Source organism: Megalops cyprinoides, chromosome 3 (genome assembly GCF_013368585.1).
Source record: "Megalops cyprinoides isolate fMegCyp1 chromosome 3, fMegCyp1.pri, whole genome shotgun sequence".
In the NCBI taxonomy this organism is placed as follows: Eukaryota; Metazoa; Chordata; class Actinopteri; order Elopiformes; family Megalopidae; genus Megalops; species Megalops cyprinoides.
Window position 1 is genome coordinate 24,671,642 of NC_050585.1, and position 21,901 is coordinate 24,693,542.

A 21,901-nucleotide genomic window follows, 5' to 3' on the forward strand; every position below is an offset into this window, starting at 1 on the left:
TTAAAGATTATTTGGTCTGTGCAGTATTGATCTGAAAAGAGACGACAAAACAGCTGACGGCAGTCACCTCACAAATAAAAGTGATGCTGGAGTGTTTCTCTTAACACCGGCAGTCGAAGTATGGCGGGAGGAGGGGACACACTGAGAATGACTGTAATTAGAATCAGTACTGTATGTAGGAGAGGCAATAATTAACATCGCAATGACAGACTCACAAAATATCAATTCTATGGATGGATCAGGCGGTTTGTTGAGAAGGTCCAGTTGGGTTATCCTGGTCACAGTCAAGCCCAACCCAGCAAGGTCAAATAATGCGGTCTTAAATCACTGTTGGTCTGCTTATAATTCAGGTGAAAAAAAGTTAACACAACATATTGGAATTTCAGAGGGATTGTTTATAATTTCTGGGTCATCTAGAGTTATCTGTGGAAAAAAGAAGATCACCGACTTGAAAATGTTGACTATTGACTCATTAAATATGGCTACCCCCCTTGGTTTTGCACTATGAATGCAAAATTCACAAAAGAGATGAAGCTCAGAGTTTTGCTTTTTCCTCCATGATGTTTGTTTCATTTTCATAGTTTTGTAGACCTCCTATTGCAGTTAGAAGGGGATACCTTCTGCAAACGTTGATCTCTAAAACCTCCTGACTGGCTACGACCAAGATGCACCTCATTTCTGAGTTCCTGGAGTTCAGCCACACCATTTCCGCAATGTCATTTTTTTCATTCTGTGGTTTCAAGGTGTTGGATATTTCCCTGGGATTGACTAACCTTAAATTCAAAATGAAATTAACTTATATGTTTACACAGACTGACTGGTGTGGTGACCCCACTATAATCCTAAACCCTGGTTGTAATCAACTTCATTTGAGACAAATGGACAAAACATCTCAAACGCTCTCATGATAATGTGTACCTTTTGTATGTATAAACTGTGCATAATAGTGTACATTTTCTAGAAAAAATTATAGATTGTAACTTTGTAAACAGCCCCTAAAAAATCACAAATGATATAAAACAATACATCAGGAATCCTAAAATAACACACGATTTATGGAAAAGACAGGTGAGTAGTGAAATGTAATTCTGAGAATAAAGGTTTAATGCCCTGCAGGTGATGAGGAGGTGATGCTGCCCCCTACTGGCTAAAGGCTGCCTTGTCTTCAAATACAACAGACACAAAATAAAATCACACACACAAAGAGGAACAACACAAATGTCCATTCATTTACAGCATCACGGTTTTCAAAGTGGAAGGTTCACTGTTTATTACATTTGAAAAGATCACAACACTGTGCATCATTAAACGAACACGCAAAAGAGAGGAAACTTCAGTTTCCCTCTCCTGTAACATTAGTGATACGGGTGCATCAGAACGAAAGCACACACACTTCAACCTTCTCCTTAAGATGCTATCTGCCTGTTCAATCCCAATACTATTTTAAATAATTTGACAAATGTTTCCCGTATCCAGCCTCCTGTGGAAAGTACCTCAAGGCCAAAACACATGGCCTGACACCACCTTAGTCAAACAGACAAAGCAAAGTGCGGTAGACTTGTTTATGAGACAAAAAGTTAACTATTTCATATATGTACAGCTGGGTTTATAGGCTACATGGAGAGTGTTAAAAATAATGACCAGCAGACCAAACCTACCTTTAAAATGGAGAAACTTTCTGAATGGAAAACTGATTATAGCCCAACTGATGTTAATACTGAGTAGTATTTGTATAGGGGATACACACAACAAAAGACCTGGCATTAAAAATACAAAGCAGATGAAAACCCATCTGAAAATCTCCCCGCTTGAACTCCCACACTGTCACAATACAAAGTGCTAATAAAAGCAAGAGACAATGACAAAACAGGAGCCCCGCACGTCGCAATACATGCTGTTATCTCCAGTGACAGCAGTAATAAATAACAGAGGAAAGATAATCTAAAGTGAACCAAGGGGGGAAGCACGGCCTCCTCAATGACACTCCTATAATTCCTATAATGCCTATAATTCAGATTTAGCGCCGCGCGATTCACAGAAATTTATGAATAGCGGAGTCTCTATTACACCCTAAGAGCAAGCCGCTCTTATTAGTGTGGGTTTTTTGGAGGGGGGGCCTTTTAAAAATATCCATGCCATCATCAAAAAGGAGCAGCAACTTGCGTGCAGCAGGTCACAGGATGAAAAACAACAAACATACCCTGTCATCTAGAGAAGAGCAAACAGACTTCAAACCGGCACGCAATACAGAACTTTTGAGTCATACAACAGTCCAGGGAAGACCTTTCCTAGTCTGCTAAAACATACTGGGAGACACACAGACACATGCCATTAAGCTTATTGAGTGAGGCTGCTACACATCCACACACATGCACAGACCCACAGGATTTGGAGGATCCTGCTCCTGTGTTTGAGAGCAGACTCCATGTCAAACCCTTTTCTGCAGGGCATGATCAACAGGAAGAGTCGCCCTGAAACCACCCTGTAGCCATCCAACCAACGAGGTTCTGCCAAATCTCTCCTCACCTAGGTTTAAACCCATAGTATTATCCTGATAGGCAACATTAACCAATATCTATCTGTACATACATTCCTGCCATCTAACAGCTGTTCGTGTCATTGTCTTCTGTCAACGCCTTGAGCAAACACGGACAAGAAAACCAAATCCTCAAGATCACCTGACGTCCCTCCCAGGTGGAGCAAACAAGAGAGCCCAATGTGGCGACCGCAGGCTGCGCTCAGATACTGGGCCTAGGCTGTCAGGGCAGGCCCCGAGACATGCAGCTCAGACACCCGCAGCAGGTGCACAGGCCCAAGGCGGCAGAGGCGAGAGCGGCCAGCCGGGACCTCCGCTTGTACTGCAGGGCCTTTTTCACCTCCTGGATGGACTCGGCTGCGTAGTCAACAGCACGCATGACGTTGTACTCCACACGGTCCAGCTGCTCCTGCTGCTCAGTGGCGATGACCGCCAGGGCGAGAAAAAGGCCGTGGAGCTCCACCACTTGCTCCTCCAGGGCCAGCAGGTGCCGGTGCCTCTCCTGGGCCAGGGCCAGCTGCCGACGGGCCTCCTCCAGGGCCGGAATGTCGGTGCCCACTAGCCGCAGGGCGTGGGGGCCCTCCACGAGTCCCTGGATCTCCTCCTCGCCCAGCTGCAGCCCGGCCAGCTGCGTCTGCCGGGCGATCTGCTCGCGCAGCCGCCCCACGTACTCCGTTTCCCAGGTGTAGTGCTGCGCCACGGCCTGCGTGTGGCGCCGCAGGAGGGCGTTGAACTGGCACTGCCGGATCCGGCCCTCGGCGCTGTCTTTGTGCGGGCCCACCCCCGCCCCAGCCCCCGTCCCTGCCCCAGCCTCCTGCTCCTTCATACGTACCAGAATCTCCCTGACGCCCCTTGCGTGGCAGGAGAAGTCCCCTTTCAGCTGAGCCAGGACCTGCTTCTCCCCGCACACCTCCTCCTTGGTGGTGCTGCACAGGACTTGGTCCTGCCGCCGGTGGATCTCCTCTGAGAGCTGGTCCAGCTTGTCCAGCTCGGCTGAGAGCCGGCACACATCTGTGAAGAACTCCTGCAGCCGGGGCGGGAGCTCCTCGCTGTAGGCTGGGTTGGCGTAGCCAGGGATGTAGACGTCCGCATCCAGGTAGAGCTCGTCGTTGTCCTCCTGGTGTCCCCTGAGCTCCTCCAGCCTGTCCTTCATCTCTGCTGGGATGGGTGGTGGTCAGTGGCTCCGGTGCTCCTTCCTCCTGGGGCCTCTCTCTCCCCGGCGGGCTGGTTGAGAGTGCACGCCGCACCTCACCAACGTCCTCCATAAGGCGGGCACTCTCCGCCTCCCGCTTTCCCACATTCCAGCAAATATTGACAGATGCATACGCACTCAGGCAAGTTTGCTTTCTGCGTCATTCAACACAAGCTTATCAGTTTTCTCTCAGGCAGCATGTAAGGAGGGCACGAGACCGGCGATTGGGCAAACATGAACACGTCAGCGTGCCCGCTTTGGGCAGATGGCACCCTCGTTCAATGATCCAGGATCAGTTAACCCCACCTAGGCCAGCTTTCAGCCACTTTCAGCTGATCCAGTATACCAACCACAGCACCATGCTAAGAATATTCAGACATTGTGCACCCTTATTTTCTCAGCTAAATCCCATCATCTCCTTAAATGTTACAACAGGATGTTTTTTAAAAATACTTTTAAAACATAGCAAAAACAAAAAAAGATGTGCTTGTATCAGCATATGAGTAGAGCTGTACCCAACCATACGAACACTCACTGTAATTAGCAGAAACATTTTGTATATGTGATCTTTCTCTTATCTACAGAAAAACACCACCTTACTTGAAACTCCCATTTGAAACTCAATAGGTTCAACTCAGCACTCAACAGATTAACAGATTAGGAGGAGAAAAGGTCAGCACTAAGACAGCGCATAATGGGACAACAAACATCTCAAAGAACAAAAATCATAAATGTATTAAGTGCTTCATTTTAATGCAGACTTGATTACAGTAACAATTTGTTTTCGTTGAAAGAATGAGCAGCTGAGTGCAGCGAGCGGTATTCATTTTCATAATGCACTCAAATCTGCTTCTGCATGCTGCTTATGAGGAAGTTTCTGAGGGATATCAGAGCAGGTGCAGAATGCAAAGAATGAATACTTTTGTCAACCAATGAGACTGCCTCGGACACAGGACTGCATGCGCAAGTCCATCGTGACCTCACCCAAATTTGCTGACACAGCCCTTTTTTACTTTTACTCAACAAATACCGCCATTTGTGAACCAAATTAGCTACATCCCAAAAGATCTAATTAAGAATCATTTGTGAAATGTTATGCAGGAAGCGCACCTGTTTCCTCTGTCTGCTGAAAATGGGCAGCATAACTATGAAAAAAAAATTCACCCTCTCCTCACTCACAAACCCTCATACTATGACACACTTTGGTGCACAGGGAGACCTTCCTTTAAATTTATTTGAATGCCCAGTGTGATCAAATCTAAACCAACAGGACAGCCTACTGTTCTCAATACATTTAAGCCCCATTCTGTCTTCAGTGTTGCTTCCTCGTGCCCATACCAGTACCGTACACCTTGAGTGGATTCAGATTTGATGGCATCCCATAGACCTGTAGAAGTCTGTTTAATGATATTTCCATATTGCACCCTTCAAACAGACCAACTCATGGAGGTCATGTTTTTTGTACGCATCAACTGTTCATCATCATCTGTTTAGCTTGATCATGCTAAACAGATCTTGCATACAGAACTGTATCGTAAATTAGTGACATCATTGTTCCTTGATAATTTCACTTGGAATATGGGCAGAGATGAGCACATTTAATGTGAAGTTTTGCAGCATTTTATGAGAAGATGTTTTGGCTAATTGATAATCTTTCAGAATGGCAGAAAAATCCATAATGGCAGAGCCAGCAAATGTGGTGACCTATGCGTTCGAGTGAGGCCTCAGATCCAGCCCACTGGTCTCTCCCAAAAAAAGTGTGTGTTGGTTTTAAGGCCATTCTTCAGCAGTGGCAGAAAAAAGAAACTTTAACATTACTATTGGGTACCTTGCACCTTCAGTGTTTTGGCACCCTATTACAGATAATCTAACAGTTCAGAATTGTGACTGCACAAAAAAAAAAAAATCACTATCTGACTTGATGACTTGCTCTGTACCTCTAAAACGCAGTAGGTGGTATTTTTGTTGCCATTTATTTCATGCCTCGCATTGAACCTGGTGCCCTGGAACTGGTCACGGCCTCAGTCTGTCAAAAGGAGTCACGGCCTGCGCAAGAACTGCGCAGATCCACTCATCCCTGATATCTGGATAGGCCAAGTGCAGGTGCAAAGCATGAGTCATCCATATCATTTAAAGATCAGTGAATCTGCACAGGTTTATCTCCGGGTGATAAACTGTAGTCACATTGAGAATGTACTTTGGTACCGCAATAGCGGGCTCAGTTTGAGGCACATTAGTGTGGGTAAATGAGCACTGTAAAATTTAAGAGAAACATAAATCATGATTTGGAGGGGAAGCTTCAGTTTAGTATACAGAGCTGTTCATTATAAATTTCATTCTAAAAAATAACTCATACACATTACATGAAAACCTGACATCACAACCAGCTAATTATTATCCCTGATTTTGATTTCACTTAAGTGGGTATATCAAACCCTGATCTGTATTTAAGGTACGACACTGCAGCAAACAATGTTCTATCTATACTTTGGTAGCATTAAAGAGGGGTTACTTACACAACTCAAATGGTACTTTTCCTAAATAAGTAAAAAAAAAATTAAAAACTTTTAATATCTCAGTTCCCTGGGGTTGCAAAGGTATTACATATCCCCGGAGTCCAGTTCATCTCTTCTGGGAATCAGCTGTATGAGTATATGACGTACTGCAGCTGAGTTTCCAACCACCTGGCACAGTTCAGAACAGCTCGTGACTGCTGGCCCAGACAGCACTCATCTCCAGGAAGGACTTTACTGCATTCGAGGCCAGTGATGTCAAGGTGTGCTTTTGGGTCACAGGGCAGGCCGACCCTGCAAAGTTAACAAAAGGGCTGTTGGCTCACTGCATCACTAGAGCTGTGAGTGTATGACCAAGATCCGTAGCTTGCGAGATAGAATGAGGTGGAAAGCAGAGTCTAATTTCAGATCGCATTGTTTCAGTGGCATTGTTTTGACACTGTTGCATGCTTCGGTCGTGACTGTTCTGTAACCCAGGAAACCAGAACAAAGAAATGCACAACACACTATTTTAGTTTGATGCTGACGTTTAAGAGCTCTAGAGGGTTTTTTTTCTTTTATGGACAGTATCAATACACAAAAACACTCTGACCATGAAAATCCGTGTTAAAGTTACAGGTGTTTCTGGAGAAAAAGAAAACAGGAAAAGGAAAAAAAAAAAAAAAAAAACAGGAGGCAGGTCCACAAAGTGCTGTGACAGTTTACCAGTTTTATTAGTCTACCAGTGAACATGAAAACCAGCTACAAAGTACATTATACACTCAATTAATCAGAGCCTCTATCAAAATGAAAACTTTACAAAAATGTACAGGTCATTTGTCATTTGTCCTTTTTTGCTTACATTAAGAAAAAAAAACCCAACAACAAAAACTCAAAAAACCTAAAAGCCACAACCCTCGTTGCATATAACTATTACATTTGGTCTGCCGTAATGGCAATCGAACTAGATTCCCTGAACTTTTGATTTCTACTAAAGGGTCCTGAGAGATGGGCAAAGGGGAGAGATTTTGGCAAACTAATGTCACCTGGGACGCGGCCCTCCTCACAGGTTGCTCTGGGAAACCCCTGGGCAACTTTGCACCAATGAGAGATGGGAATCATCTGAAGGCGCAGAGACAGCAGGACCTGCACTTCAAAGACAGAAAGCTTTATTGCTTCCGGGAACGTTGGCCTGGAGAGGAATTCTGTCACAAGTGAAATGTCTTGGGAGGGCGCCATCTAGAGGCTGAATGTTCGCAGCCAGCCTGGAAGCTTTTATCTGGTGAAGAGGTCTGCCAATGCAAGTCATGTGTGATTTACGTAGGGGAATGAGAACTCTCAGGTCTGACCCACTAACTAAATAAGCATTAGACCTATGGGAGGTTTAGGAAAAGCCGGTAATACTGGGAGAAATGGAAGAAGCTCATGTTGTACATTCTAAGTGGCTTGTGCACTGCTGATCACAATTACAGGAGTTCTAACAGCTTCAAGTGGAGGTGTGAGTGTTCTGATGCCTGGCTGCTCTGGATTACACAGCGTAAGGCTGAAGAGGTCACATGGCTCAGAAAATGGACGCTGCTGTCGTGTTTAGCACCTTTAACAGAGGGTGAGAGGGTGAGCCTTCGGAATGACCGTCCAGTTGTGGTATGAGCCAGATTACTCAGTCTCCAACGTGTTTAAGTTTGAGCTAGAATCAGGTCTGATTTCTTCCTCATTACAATCACCATCACACTGCCTCACCGCCTTCATGAAACAGAACGTCTGCTACAAAGCAATGTCAATATAATGTCATTATTGATGCCCAGAATGGTATAAAGTCAAGCAGTATCTGCTTTGAAACCAGAGTAACAGCAACAGCTTATATTGTGCTTGAAGAGCTGAAGAGTTCTGCTTGCATGAGACAGCAAGTGAAAGGATGAAACTTTTCTAATCTTAAATGTTCTTCTGCAAGCTACTTACACTGTACTCCATGCAACCCATCTACCGACTGGCCCCAATGCAAAACACCTGGAAATCCGAGGAGCACGGCCATTCTCCCAATATTATTCTGAAGCATGGATATCTGCTAAGCACACTTTTTGAAGATGTCATCCACCAAAAGGTTTTAATAATGCTCTGTTGTTTAGTACCTCTGAAACACTTAGAGATGCATGGAGAGCTCTGACTTACACCACACTAATCATGGCCCTAACAATGACACATTCTTTTCATGGTTCTGAGTGCTCTCACTAACAGCTTTGACTCTGCAATGAATTGTTAGAGAACTACAGAATGCAGCTGTGAAGATAGGCCAACACAAGTTCCAGTTTTGGACCAGCTAAATAGCACTTCAGCTAAGAGATTTTCCATGCCTAGATCAGACAGTTTAGAGGAGACCTGTGTAGTTTACAATTTGGGCATTCTGGATAAAATCATTTGCAGAGTACAGATGGCTTTCAGCTGCCTCTCTCAAAGGCAATTTAGAGCTCGTGGAGTAGATGTTACAGAATTGGACATTTATTCAAGAGTATAAAAAAGGCAGACTCTGCAGGGCATTTTCCTTCAACAAACTTAGATCTTTGACTATATCAGCAACCTTATGATACTGAATCAGATTTTGTTCAAGCCAGGGATTCTGTAAAGACAAACCCTGGAACATCAGGGTAGCCATATTCTACTATGCCAAAACGTGCTGTTAGTCATGGAGATGCTTGTGAGGATATGAGCACACATTATAAAAGCATATATACAGACATGACAGGAAACAGCTAGCAACTAGGCTACTATTTCTGGAACACCTTTTTCCTGTTTCCAAGACCAGTGTATTAACTGTCTCAAAGGAGCTTGTCTTAAATTTGGAGAAGTTGCCTTGAAAGCGTTCAGTTCAACCGCAGAGAACACAGCCCTGGGCCAGGACCTTCCTGAAAGCAATTTCAAACGTGTCCCTGAATCACAGCACATTTGCAATCCGGACGGGCAGCACTGGAGCTACAAAGAGCGAACGAACAGCTGGGCAGGAGTGAATTTAAACAGCGACTTCAACAGTCCAAGGTCAGGCTGGAACGAGGAAGATTTCAATCTGCATTTAGTCCTTGGGCATCAATTCCGTCCCCTCAAAAAGCTCCCCTCCTTTAGTCCAAACAGAAACCCATGCATATTCCCTGAATAACCAAACAAAAAAGGTCAAATATTCCTTTGAATAATACATAAAAACAGCTGATGAAAAGGTAAAAAAAAAAAAAAAAGTTACAAAAAATACAAATACTCTTGATTCAAATACACGCACATAAACAGTTGTGTAAACAAAGTGACTTGTAATGCTTAGATCCTAGAAACAGTCCGATTGTTCGAGCAAGCTAGCTCAACCTCACAAAGCATGTGGCCTGGCCTCCAACGATTCCCCTTCCGGCGGGCGAAAAATGCCCATCACAAACCATACAGCTACATACCAGTATTTGTGATGACCGAGATGGCACACAGCCTACAACAAATGCGCAAATCAGCAGGCCTACGGATACTGATGTTGATGGAGTTGTCAGACTGGGTCAGCGGCCCGTTATGTCCATTTAAAAACAGTGCAGCAGTAACCCTCTCACCCGAAGGTCAACTTGAAAGGAAATATCATTTTCATCACGACCCCATTTTCACCTTTCCCTTGGTCTCAAAGCCACTATGGTTTAACATACGATGAACTATAATCATTCCTCACATCAAGCAATGGTTCTGTCCAGTTCTTGAAGGGTGTCCCCCACATTGCACACCTTGGCTCAGAGCTAGCATGAGGAATGCCTCAGCCAATTTCACAGGCAAGAAACGAGAAACTACATCCATGACTCATTCGGTCCAGAAGCAAAACACTCGAATCCAGGCTAAATGTGTATTCAGCGATTAAACTCCTAGCCATTTCTGGGGGCACACTCTTGCGGTCTTTCTCAGCATGCACCTCATCCAAACTGACTGTTTCTGTACTTGAAAGCAGACACTTATGCGCTCTTCAAAATAATCATATGTCAGCCCAAATAAGATTCTTAAAGACATTTCTGAAATCAAGCACCGACTGTAAATATTAACATAGCACAGCATAGAAAAAAAACAAAAAATGAAACAAAAAAAAAAAGCCATTGTGGAAAAAACAGGATTGACGGGAAGTGGAACTCGAAGGTGTCGACTCTCTGATGAAACCTGCGGGCAGTCCGACTCCGTGGCGGGCAACCTCCATCCGCGAGGGCCGCAGGTGCTCGCGGTTTTCAATTCTCCCTCAGGTCGGGCTGCGTTCCGTCACGTCGCTGGAAGTCATTACTTCGACGGCGAGGAGACGACCTGCAATTCCCTGCCTCTAATCAGCCGCTGATTGCGCGCGCATCTCTGACGGCACAGGGCTGGAGGGGCCACCCTGCCGCGTGTGTGAGACAACAGGAACCACGCGAAGACTGACGGGCACCGGACGGCAACAGACAAGAGACAGTCGTCGGACTGGAGAAACCTGTTCTTGCTCCTTTATTTTTTTGTTATTTTTAATAGTTCAACAAACCACAAAAAAATGCGTGTAGAGAAAAAAATGAAATGACAAAAAAAAAAAAAAAAACCAGAACGAAAAACCTCCCGTACAATCTTGTCATCCCCAGAATGCTACTGCTGGACTTGCGCCCGACTGGCGTGGTGTCAAGAGGCAAGTCCAGGCAGCGCTTATTTCTGAAAAAAAAAACAGATCCCAGAACAAACATAGTAAATTAGGGATAAAAAATACTGGCCCAATATTTATGTCCTTTCCAGCCCCCCGCAATCTTGATAGTGGGGGGGGGTTTGTAAGATAATGCTGGTCCTGGATTGGGCAATGTTAAACATGCTGGTTGGATCGTTTGTTCCAAAGTGCGTGCGACTCCGACTTCTGCGGGGGAACCCAGCCCAACTGACCCCAAGGGGTGGCTGAGGACACACATACGCCCTGTCTACCAATGCTTCAACCTCCGGCAACTGGAGCGGGCAGAGGATCCGAGGGTTTTACAAAGGAGAACCTGTGTAACGAGCACCTTGTTGCTGAGGGTGGCAGGAAGGAAGGAAAACCACCCCGCGCTCCACTGGGGAGACAGGCGGCTGGACCCCACCCACTCTGAGGGACATCCGAAAAACGTCGGGAAGCCGATTGCGTCTTCACTGCTCGAGGCCAAAGTGAAAGGGTGGTATGTACAGAGTCAGCCCTGAACAGGCCCTGGGGCTGGGAGTTGGCACCGTTTGCCAGAAGTAGCTCTCAGTCGCACAGATAACAGTCCGTTGCTGTCGGGACAGCCTGTGGATATTCCCATCCCCACAGCTTCCACTTGCCAAGGAGTCCCGACCCACAGAGAAATAAAAAGGCAGGATGTCGCCGAACCTGACTCAGAGGCTTCTTTGTGTTTCAGCTGCCACAAACAGTTGATAGTATTGTGCAAACTTTGTCTTTACATTTATTATTATGATAGGAACTGATTGCAAAGTGTATAATACAATAGTGTAAAAAATATAAATATTTCTATAGTAAAAAGTGTCGGTTTCAGCATGTGGAAGTGAGAAGTGGCATTTGGTGGGCCTCTTCTAAAAAATCCCATGATGCATCATGCTACAGGTTAAAAATAACAATAAAAAACAATAAGGAAGAGTGCAGGTTTTAATGCCAGTGCCACAATGGAAACGATCTGAGTTTCGATCAACCAGAATGACATCGATTACCAGCACTAAAAATGGAGCTAAGCATTAATTCCTTTATAAAAACAACCACCTCAAATTGTCTGATTCTCCATGATTCAAAAGGGGTTTCAGTCTCAGGGCAGCACACGTGTACAAGTGGCATGGAACTGAGAGAAGTAACAGTAATCAATTAGCATGTGATGACCCTTAAAAGGAAGGATTAAAATTTTTTTGAGATTCTGCATTTCATTCAAGGAATGCGATAGGGAAAAGACTTAAAAGCACCTGGCCTGAGACGTGACGTTAAAATCTCTGAGACCCATTAGCGCACACAAGGGCTGCAGTGACCTAGGTGGCCAAGGGGCTGGGGGGTCACTGTGGGAGGAACAGGCTCACATCCAGAGACACGGGCAGCTAAAGGAAGCACTGACACTTGGAAATGGACAGGAGGCGGCATAATCCTCCCCACTGGAAATAAAGGAAACCAAATAACTGTACTAAGATTTACAAAATAAATAAATAAGCATACATTTTTGGTATCCCTGGGCCTTGTCCGTAGAGGAAGCTGAAGGGTGCGTGTGTGTGGGTGTGATGGTGTTGCGTGGGGGAGGGGTGACAAGTAATGGTTTTAAGGCCTTGGAGTGCAGTAAGGCGGGCGTGGGAGAGTTGGGGGGGAGAGGGGGGTCCACTTTGATGAGGAACTCCAAAGACCTGCGAGGGTTTGTCGGCGAATATGTGAGAGCACCATTGCCGGCTGAAAGGTCGTAAACAGTTTCCTACACAAGCAAATAAAAAAAAAATAATAATAAAATAGAAGAAAAAAAAATCCCTGCAGTACAAATGTAGTCAATCCATTTTTGATTAAAGTGTCTGGTAATCACAACAGGTTGGTAGGTAAGGTGGCAGGACAAAGAGAGAAGGAGTGGGGAGGGTGGGGTCAGTGGTTCCACCCCATCAGATGGCTGACCCGAGCTTTTTCGGTCATGCGGCGGACCCTGCCCGAACGGGACATGCCCAAGTTTAGCGGGTCCTCAGTGGGCGCCAGGCTGTCGTCCTCAGAGTCGTCGTTGTACAGCACAGTCCGCCGGCCCTGGTTGCGGGTGTTGACCCTGGCGGACTTCCGCTGGCCGGGCCTCTGCCTGCCCTGCGGCTTTCTCTGTGCTCCGCCCTGGTCCCGCTCCTCCTCCTCCTCTTCCTCCTCCTCCTCCTCCTCCTCCGGCTCCTCCTCTTCCTCGGGCTCCTCCTCCTCCTCCGGCTCCTCCTCATCCTCGTCCTCATCCTCATCTTCCTCCTCCTGCCGCCTGGCCTCGTCTTCCAGCCGTGCTCGCTTGGCCGCGCCCCTGGTGGCCCCGCCGGCCTCTTTCCTCTGCCTCTTCCCGCCGGCGGGTGCCGCGCCCTTGGCGTTGTGCCGGGGCCGCAGGCGGGGGGCTTTGCTGTAGTCATGGTCTCCCCCGTCCACAAACTCTCCGACGTCCGACTCTGAGCTGCTCTCGCTCTCTGACGAGGAGGACGAGGACGATGAGGATGACGACGACGAAGAGGAAGATGACGATGATGAGGAAGAGGAGCTGCTGGATGCTGCGGACGGTGCCGTCTCCTCTGTCCGCAGGCCCAATCGCCTCCGGGTGGACATGCTCAGGGCTCGGCCGGCGCCGTTGGTCAGGGGGCCATTGCTCTGCAACTCTGCGGAGGGAGGGTGGGGAGGGAAAACACGACAGATTCCACCATTTCACTTCTGTAGAGTTCTGTACTCAGCAATTCCTGACAACCAGCCATTTCCAGTTCACATCAGTGTGATAAGAGTGAAAAAAGTTCACCCTGACACAAATTAGGAATGAAAACCAATACATAATGTCAACATATCAATCAATAACTATCACTCTGTTACATCGGAACAGTGTATCATTACTCAAACGGATGCCACCAATTCAGAGGCAGATTACTTACTGCCTCTCTATTCAAAACAAAAATAAACAAGCACAATGTTCGAGAGCCGCAGCTCAACATTACGTGCGCTGAACAATCTCGGCTAATAGCTGAGCTCTGAGATCCTGTGCCAGGCTGAAGTGCAGTGACGCATGATGCGTCCCCGAGTGGGTGGTACCTGAGGTCTTGATGGGTGTGGCTCGGCTACGTGTCACTCTGCCCGCGCCGGGGCCCCTGCTCCGGCTCCCGGTCCCTGAACTGGAGGAGGGCTGGCTGTCCCCGTCATCCTCCGCCATCGCCGAGCCGCTCGCCTCCGACGCTGTGGGACATCAATGTCACCGTCATCACCGCTGCGGCGGTGGCTTTTCATTTGCAATCCCGCAGGCATCCGCCGGCGGAAGAAAACCGAAAGAAAGAGATCGATTTCATCTCTCACCTTGAGATGACCTTCTGGATCGGCTCCTGGACGCAGGGAGGGAGGTTTTGGAGGCTGACTTTGAGTTAGTCTTCCCTGACTTGTGCTTCCCTTTAGGACTGAACGCGGACAAGAGGGAAAAAGAGCACATCACATCAAGTGTCCAGAAATCAGCTACAGACTTCTAGTCAAACAGGGTAGACAACACCCTGAGGAGTGACGGAGGGGACATTTTGGGGGAAAAAGAGACAGTGCTCATTAGAGGTTGGTAGCGGGGTCTCATAACTTCATTACAGGAGGCTACAGCAGGAGTGGGTGGGGTATATGAAGGTCATTATGGGTCGTTATAGCAGCAGTGGGGGGGTTTATGAAGGTCATTAGTGGTGGCCACAGCAGGAACTTTCCTTTTCTATTGACAACATAACTGTGTCAGCATCCCAAGCCGCCAGGAACCTGGCTGTGGTGCTGGATATAACCTGACCTTCAAAGACAATACAGCAGCAGTACAGAGCTGCAGACTCCTGCTCTGCTAACATCTGTAGAATATCTCTGTTTCTTACTACCGATTCAACACAGCTCTTAGCCCGAGCCCTGACGTTCTCATAGGTAAGCAGTTTGGTGTAGCGGTAATGAGTCGGGCTCATAACTGAAAGTCGGCCGGTTCGACTGACGGTCATCGGGGAGTAGCGGGGGTGGGCTCGTACCTGGAGGGCCGGCTGGTGGGCGGGGAGCTGCTGCTGCTGCGCAGACGCTTGCGGTAGCTCAGCCTCTGCCGGCTGCGCCGCTGGTTCTGCACGGCGGACTTGTAGTCCGAGATGATGGACAGGATCTGCGTCTCGAAGAAGGCCGACAGGCTCAGGGTCATGCTGTAGATCTGGGGGACGAAAAGGGACCCAAACGTCAAAACATTCTAAAACAAAGAGGGGGACTCCGGTGATCCAGTAAGTATGGCCTCCAAATGGCTACCTTATGACAATGAAAGGGGCCTTCGTGGACAATGTAAAGATAAATGTAAACGCATGCTCTAGAAGCTAAAATGCCAATGATGATTGAAAAATTTGGAGAAACTGAGTGCCCGTTGAGACAGCAGAACCAGCATTGGAAACAATTTAAGATCCAGCAGAAAACATGACAGCCTTGGTGCGGGATGCTGGTGACATTAACAGTTAGTACCAAGACAGCCCTAGTTCCAAGCTAAACCTGAATGTCAAAGACAAAGTGTACTTTTATGAAATACATGAACGCATCTCATGTTTTAGGTGCATGTGATGTTTTTTCCTCAAGTAATTCATTTTTGGTCAGCACCTGTTTCCCGAAGTCCTGGAATACACCACTTCATTTGCAATGTTATTTATGTGGTACGAAAATATCTAACAATGAAGTGCACGGTGACCTGATAGCATCCATTTTGTTGGCAGAGGTATTCGTGATTTATTGTCATCATGCCCCGGATCTGTGCGAGACACTTTGAAATAGTGAAGCTATGTCATTTTACTTTTAATTAAACTAACCATAGCAGCAAAACAATTTCCACTCTAATGGATACCTGCAGCAGAAAGGAATTAGTTTCAGAAACTAAAACAGACATGGGATCAGTCTCCAAACAGAAAAGGCCATGACCCTTTAAAACTGAGCTACAACTATACTGAAATGGACATGAAAGTAAAAAAAAAAAAAAAAACAGAACAGAGATAAGTTCATTGCACAGTACGATTTATATCCAGTAACTTGACTGCTGCATTGAGTCTTGGTGCTGGCGGTGTTGCTAACCAAACTCTCTGCCTGTTGATAAATTACATTTTTCCCCCATATGGATTTCATTTCATGACCCACCAGTGCATTAGTTTATTGGCAGAGGCTTGCAGATGCTCTATTGCGTATCTACGACGGTCGCAGTGCATCGATTCAGCTCCACACTGGACGGGACTGACAAATTTCTCTTCAGGTTAGACTGTCCAAACAGTCAAAGCTATGCTCTTTGCTGTGTCAGCCCTTCTTTGCCCATTACTCCTGACTTTCCTCCCTCACATAGCAAGGCTCAGCAGCTCTGACTCTGCTGTGTTTGACTGACTCACACACTCTGAAAGTGTGAGCTTTTGAAACAAAGCAAACAACCCCCCCCCCCACCCTCTGTCCTCCACCCCCTCTCTCCCCCTCCTCCACTGCAAGCCTTTGATCCACGCACTGACTCACTGCGGGATCAAAACCCCGGTCCATCAAAGGAACAGAACCGTAGCATCCATTTTAATGAACGGCTTGTTCAATCAGGTTGCCTCTTCAGAACACACTGAAAGGCCCATTGACGCATGGTAATGTGTCAGCAACTCTAACTCTGCTCGAAACAAACCAACTGGCAAACAACTGTTCCTGTCAGGAAGCCTGCCCGTCTCTGTCCCTCTGTTAGCCTGTGTGCTGGTCTGAGTTCCCAGAGCTCACCCGAGACTTCTTGTTGGGGGTGTAGGCCTTGGAGTTGCTGAAGATAAGCCGGACGTCTTTGGAAAACTCCATAGGGTTCTCATAATTGCCGGCGGCCAGAGTCTCGGACACCGTGCCCAAGTCCATCGGCGTGTCGATGATGTCTCTGTAATCCTGGGAGAGGGGAAGGAGGACCGACCATCAACCACTGTGCTTCTGCTCACAAAACAGATGATTTAAATATTAACCCCCCAACCACAAACACAGATCACTAATGAATTATATCACATTTTATGTGTATACAAGAAAGGGACACTTCCGTAAACTGCCCCTACTGTTAACAATCTTGACAGATGATTAAAATGACTGTTTAAATTTAATATTGCTCTCATCATCTGAATGTACACTTATACAAGCACTGAACAATTGCAGGTTGCTGGTTAGACTGCCTTGGTTGGCTAGTTTAAATGCTAACTAGGCTGAAATGAGCACTTTTTAAATTTCAATTTACCAATAATTTTCATCAAACATCCCCAGTGCTGCTGCACAATCTTGTCAGCCCACAACTACACCAATCACATTTAAGATTGTTTATGATATTACTTATTCAGTTAGAAGCCGATTCAGACTTGAGATATGTGCATGCACACCCTGCTTATGTGCTTCCATGAAGGGTTACAAGACTCCTCCGGTTTTCAGACACGGTCTGCATGAGTACCCATGTGGGAGATGTGCATTTGGGGTGGAGTCTGCCCAACATGAGGGCATGAAGCTCAAAATGACGAATGACACAAGACAGACTGGAGTGTTAAATCAAAATACGTGTATTTTCTCTACACAACCCTTATAACATTGTTGGTACCTATGCAGGTAAGGTCAGGTGCAAATGAACAGAAAATGGAGCTTCCGTATGACAAAGAATTACCGGGTAGGCGAAGAGGTCGACCGGCTGGCGGAAGGGCTCAGAGTCCTCGCTCTCCAGCATACGGCGGAGCAGCTCACGGCACTGCCCGTGCCACGCCTGCACATCCAGCACCACGCCGCGCTTCTTCACCGTGGGCTGGGCCCGCTGCCACAGGGAGAGAGAAACGTCAAAACACTGCGAGCGGAAACACTCCCCCGTCTTCATCAGGGACCAATTACAGTGAAGTACTCCACTCCCTCGCTGTCCCGTTTTCCTTCTCCCGGGGGCATTATAACCCACGTCTCCCGCGTGCAGACGAGACCCTCAATGTAACAGCATCGGTGGGGGGGGCGAGGCGCTTTAATCTATTCAATCCCCTCAGCTAATTCTCGATTTGCATCATTGTTCTCCAGTCAAATGAAATTCACATGCATATATTCATTCTGGAGATGAGAGCCTGAATTAGAACTGACAATTCCATTCTGAAAGTCGATTCCGTCAATTTGGCCATTTGTCGCAGCACTCAGCCTGCTGTCCCACGCTCCGGGTCTGGCATCAATAATGAAGACTAAATGAATGGATTTTCTTCGCAGACGCGGGTGCATGAGAGGATTTTTGAGCACTTTTTTTGAAAACTCACCCGGTGTCCAGTGGAGGTTCCGGGGGTGTCCGAATCCACGTCCACTTCCATGTCCTGCTGACCCCGGAGACATCCGCAATGAGACCAAGAGAGAGGTGATCCCCCCCCCACACCATCACCACCCTGACCCCCCCCCGCCCCAGCCAGCACCATCAGGCCCCCTCACCTCATCCTCAGCACCACTGCTCATTTCCGTCTTCACCTTATGGTACAGGTCCAGAATGTCTGTGCAGCTCTGGTCCCTAAAGCGCGCGCACACACACACACATCAGACTGGACTGTAGCCCATATTTGTATTACCACCCGTTTCACATAGTCTTTATGGGGCAGCTGCAGAGAGATGTGTCATATGCAAGACGATCAAGACGGGGCGAAGGAGGAGTCGTCTTACCCAATGAATCGCAGCAGCACGTCCGTCACCATCTTGGCTGCCGTGACGATGGGGCTCTGCGGCTCGTTGAACGTTCGGGCGTTGTGCTCAATGTAGCGCACCTCCCACATGAGGGCCGATATCCGCCTGCAGGGGGGCAGAATAGATATGGCGTGACGCCAAAGACTGCGAAACGAATTGGTCACTGTCGAATGGTGGTTCCACTTCTGAGGGGAGACCGGGGATACTGGGGTGCCACATGGGGCGGGACCTAACGTGGGGGCAGGGGGCTTGCCTGTAGAAGCGGTTCTCCAGCCTCTTGCGGATAGTGCTGAGGTCAGTGGGGTAAGCCACCACAGTGCAGTACAGTGGATAGTCCCTCAGGTCCACTGGAGAGGCGAATGCTTTGGCCACTTCTAAAGGACAAACACAGACACAGGGATTGTTGCAAAGGGCACCCCTCACTGCCGCCCTTCCTGTTGTCCTCTTCCCAGGTTCACATTTAACAGAATTTTCTTTATACTGCTTTCACTGAATGGAACACTTGGGCCATGTTTAAAGCTGAGTAAAACAGAGGCGGCACGGGAATTACTACACTGCTGGCAAAACTGCTGCACTGTAGAAGTTCAGGACCTTTTTTTCCCCCCAATTTAAAGGCAAGTTCTACCGCTTCCCCTATTTGCAATTTCTCTTTCATTCTTTTAACAGGGAAGGCCCCATGTAAATCGCAGGGGGTAGGCTTACCCAGTGTCAGGAGGTCGTCTATCCCGCGGATTACCCTCTCGCAGTCCTCGTCCCGCGTGTGTAGGCCCCACTCGCCCTCCTGCGGTCTGTACAGGAGGGCCTTCAGCTCCTCCTCCGTCACCGGCACCCCGTCGCCCACCTCCTCCGGGAACGAGGCTGGAAGGAAGAGGAACGGAGCAGATTAATGCACCCAAGAAAAAGACAGTTCACCTGCCTGAACCGCTCCAGTAACCGTAAATGAGCCAACATGGGAAGTGTAACTGACGCCAGCCTAAGAGGTGCCAACAAGGAATGTGAAATAACTGTAGAAAGTGTCAAACGTAGTAGTCTGTTGCTCCGTTAAGTGGTTTCCACTGCGCAGACTGCACAAACAACACCCCCGCCCTGCACAACAAATGCAAATTACAAGCCAAGTTGGTGCATCTGAAGACATTTCAAACTTTCACACTATAGCAATTTCAAATTTCCATCAAAATCCCGACTTGAACAAATTAAAAACAAAAATACAGTTGTATCATTTTGGTCACGTCACATTTCCTGGGTAAACATCATTTTACACGTTATGCCCGTAACTACAGCCTGCTGTAAAATCTTTCACGCTTCCTTAAAATTTTAGATTCCCATCAAAACACCGACCTTTAACTATTTCACAATAAAGGACATAGGTATCATTTTAGTCATGTTACATTTTATTGAGTCAACACTCAATTTTCTTGGTCTACGTTCACACACAGACTTTGGCTCTATTGCAGTAACTTTGCTCTGCGCCATTTTGCATTTGTTCACATGCTCGCCTGTGACGAGCGGGGACGTTCCCCATGTGCACGGGGCACAGATCTCACATTCCAACACCCCTGAGGGCTGTGAGAGTGCCAAGCCAGAGTGGCAGCACTTCAAGAAGCAATCCATGATGCCATAAAATAAGCTGGTGGACATATCACATCAACATATTTTGTGTTTAAATGATTTATTTGCAGGGCTTAGCATCTCTGCACCCTGCACACAGGCCTCAGGTAAGCAGGGTAAATGTATATATCTCCACTACACACAAAAGATGGCTGAAAGAAATGTATCAACACTGTGTATTACTGCACTCCTACATTTTACATTTACTCAGTTGGCAGACGCTTTAATCCAAAGCGACAGAGTAAGAGGCAGCAGTACAACACAAGCAAAAGGCCATAAACTAATATTACATTTGGAAACATTTTCTTGCAGCACAATGCCATGTGTGAGCTCAAGCAACACAATGCCACAACAGTCACTCTTTTCCACATCTACTGGCCCAGTGCGTCTGAGTCATCGACTGGACTCTGTCAGGATCACCCGCTAAGAGACAGCGCTAACGGATGCAGGCAGAGAAGCGGCACGCCTACCCTCATCAGGAATGGGCTCCATGTCCCAGGGGCTCATCTTCTCCCTCTCGCTGTTGTCCCACCTGTGGAGTGCATGGCTGAGTTACTTTTGGAGCCCATCGATCCCCGACGGGCCACTTTCATCACGGTAAGACACGCTCCAGAAAAAAAAAAACACTTTCGTCTTCGCATCATTAGGACATGTGCGAGATGTACACACCCTGAAAGTCTTTTTTAGCTTTGGTGCAAAGATTAATGAGCAACTGAAAGCTTTTTGTGCAGCGGAGATCAGAGGAAGATTCCGGTCGATTAGCAAGGAAGAGCAAAAATGCTTGAGATCAGAGACGAGGGGCTCTGCTGGGGAGGCGTCTGAGAGCCCGGTAATGGAGACCAGGGACTCAGCCAGGGGGACGGACGGAGAGAGAGAGACAGTGTGTGTGTGTGTGTGTGTGTGTGTGTGTGTGTATGTATTCTCTAAGGAGACCAGGAGATACCATGCAGGAGATTTTTTTTTTTAAATCAAGCTGTGAGGATTAGGGTGGGATCATGGCTGGAATTGTGAAGTATCAACGAAATTAGCTTCTGGGCTTTAAAAATGGATACAGGAGTGAGAGTGCACTGTGCACAGGTATCTGTGTGCGTGTACGTGTACAGGTGGGCAAGTCCGGTGCATGAGCACACAGGTACACGTGAGCGCATTCCGCACTGCGCAAGCCTGCGCTGATGTACGTTTGTGCTTGCACTGCGTGTGCCCGTTTGTGAGAGAGACACAGAGGGGGAGGACTGTCCCCCGAGACTCACCGCACAGCGTAGCACTGGAACAGGCTGTCCGGGTACTCCGGCTGGAAAGGCTGCTGGCTCTCCACGGTGCCGAACCACCAGGCGTCGTCGATGATGCTGCGGAAGCGGACGCCTTGAGGAGGGGACGACACACATGTACGCACGCCGGTGAGTTCACGGGCAGCTCCATCCACACCCACCTCACCCTCCCTATAACGAACTGCAGTACCACCAACCGCCACCACGGGCGCTCACCTGACTGCCAGTTGCGCTCCTTGGCCTCATTATAGAACTGCTGCAGCACCAGGAAATCAATGACATCGGGCATGTCGTGATACCTGAAAGAGCAGCAACACATATGTAGTGGTTTTGAGGTCTTGCATTATAGCACAGGCATTTAACACTCTCCATAGCTTGAGAATGCTCATAATTATTAGCATATTTGATTAGAAATGTGAGATGGAACAGTAAAGATGTAACACCATGCCT

General features: G+C 47.4%; 2 protein-coding genes across 2 annotated transcripts in view; both read right to left on the minus strand.

Annotated features, from left to right (window-relative positions):
* Positions 1-2,759: 2,759 nt before the first annotated feature.
* On the minus strand, positions 2,760-3,689 carry LOC118774440 (syntaxin-1A-like). Its single transcript, XM_036523786.1, has one exon. The coding sequence runs from the start codon at positions 3,687-3,689 to the stop codon at positions 2,760-2,762; it is 930 nt and encodes a 309-aa protein (XP_036379679.1).
* An 8,039-nt stretch (positions 3,690-11,728) lies between these two features.
* The window catches only part of brwd3 (bromodomain and WD repeat domain containing 3), a 28,665-nt gene continuing 18,492 nt past the window's right edge, over positions 11,729-21,901 (minus strand). Inside the window, 16 exon segments of the mRNA XM_036524861.1 lie at positions 11,729-12,996; positions 12,998-13,181; positions 13,184-13,546; positions 13,968-14,108; positions 14,226-14,323; positions 14,909-15,078; positions 16,641-16,838; positions 17,545-17,688; positions 18,164-18,220; positions 18,330-18,405; positions 18,555-18,680; positions 18,829-18,949; positions 19,278-19,433; positions 20,654-20,715; positions 21,434-21,545; positions 21,668-21,750. Of these exon segments, the coding sequence (XP_036380754.1) occupies positions 12,801-12,996; positions 12,998-13,181; positions 13,184-13,546; positions 13,968-14,108; positions 14,226-14,323; positions 14,909-15,078; positions 16,641-16,838; positions 17,545-17,688; positions 18,164-18,220; positions 18,330-18,405; positions 18,555-18,680; positions 18,829-18,949; positions 19,278-19,433; positions 20,654-20,715; positions 21,434-21,545; positions 21,668-21,750 (2,287 nt within the window). The 3' untranslated portion in view covers positions 11,729-12,800.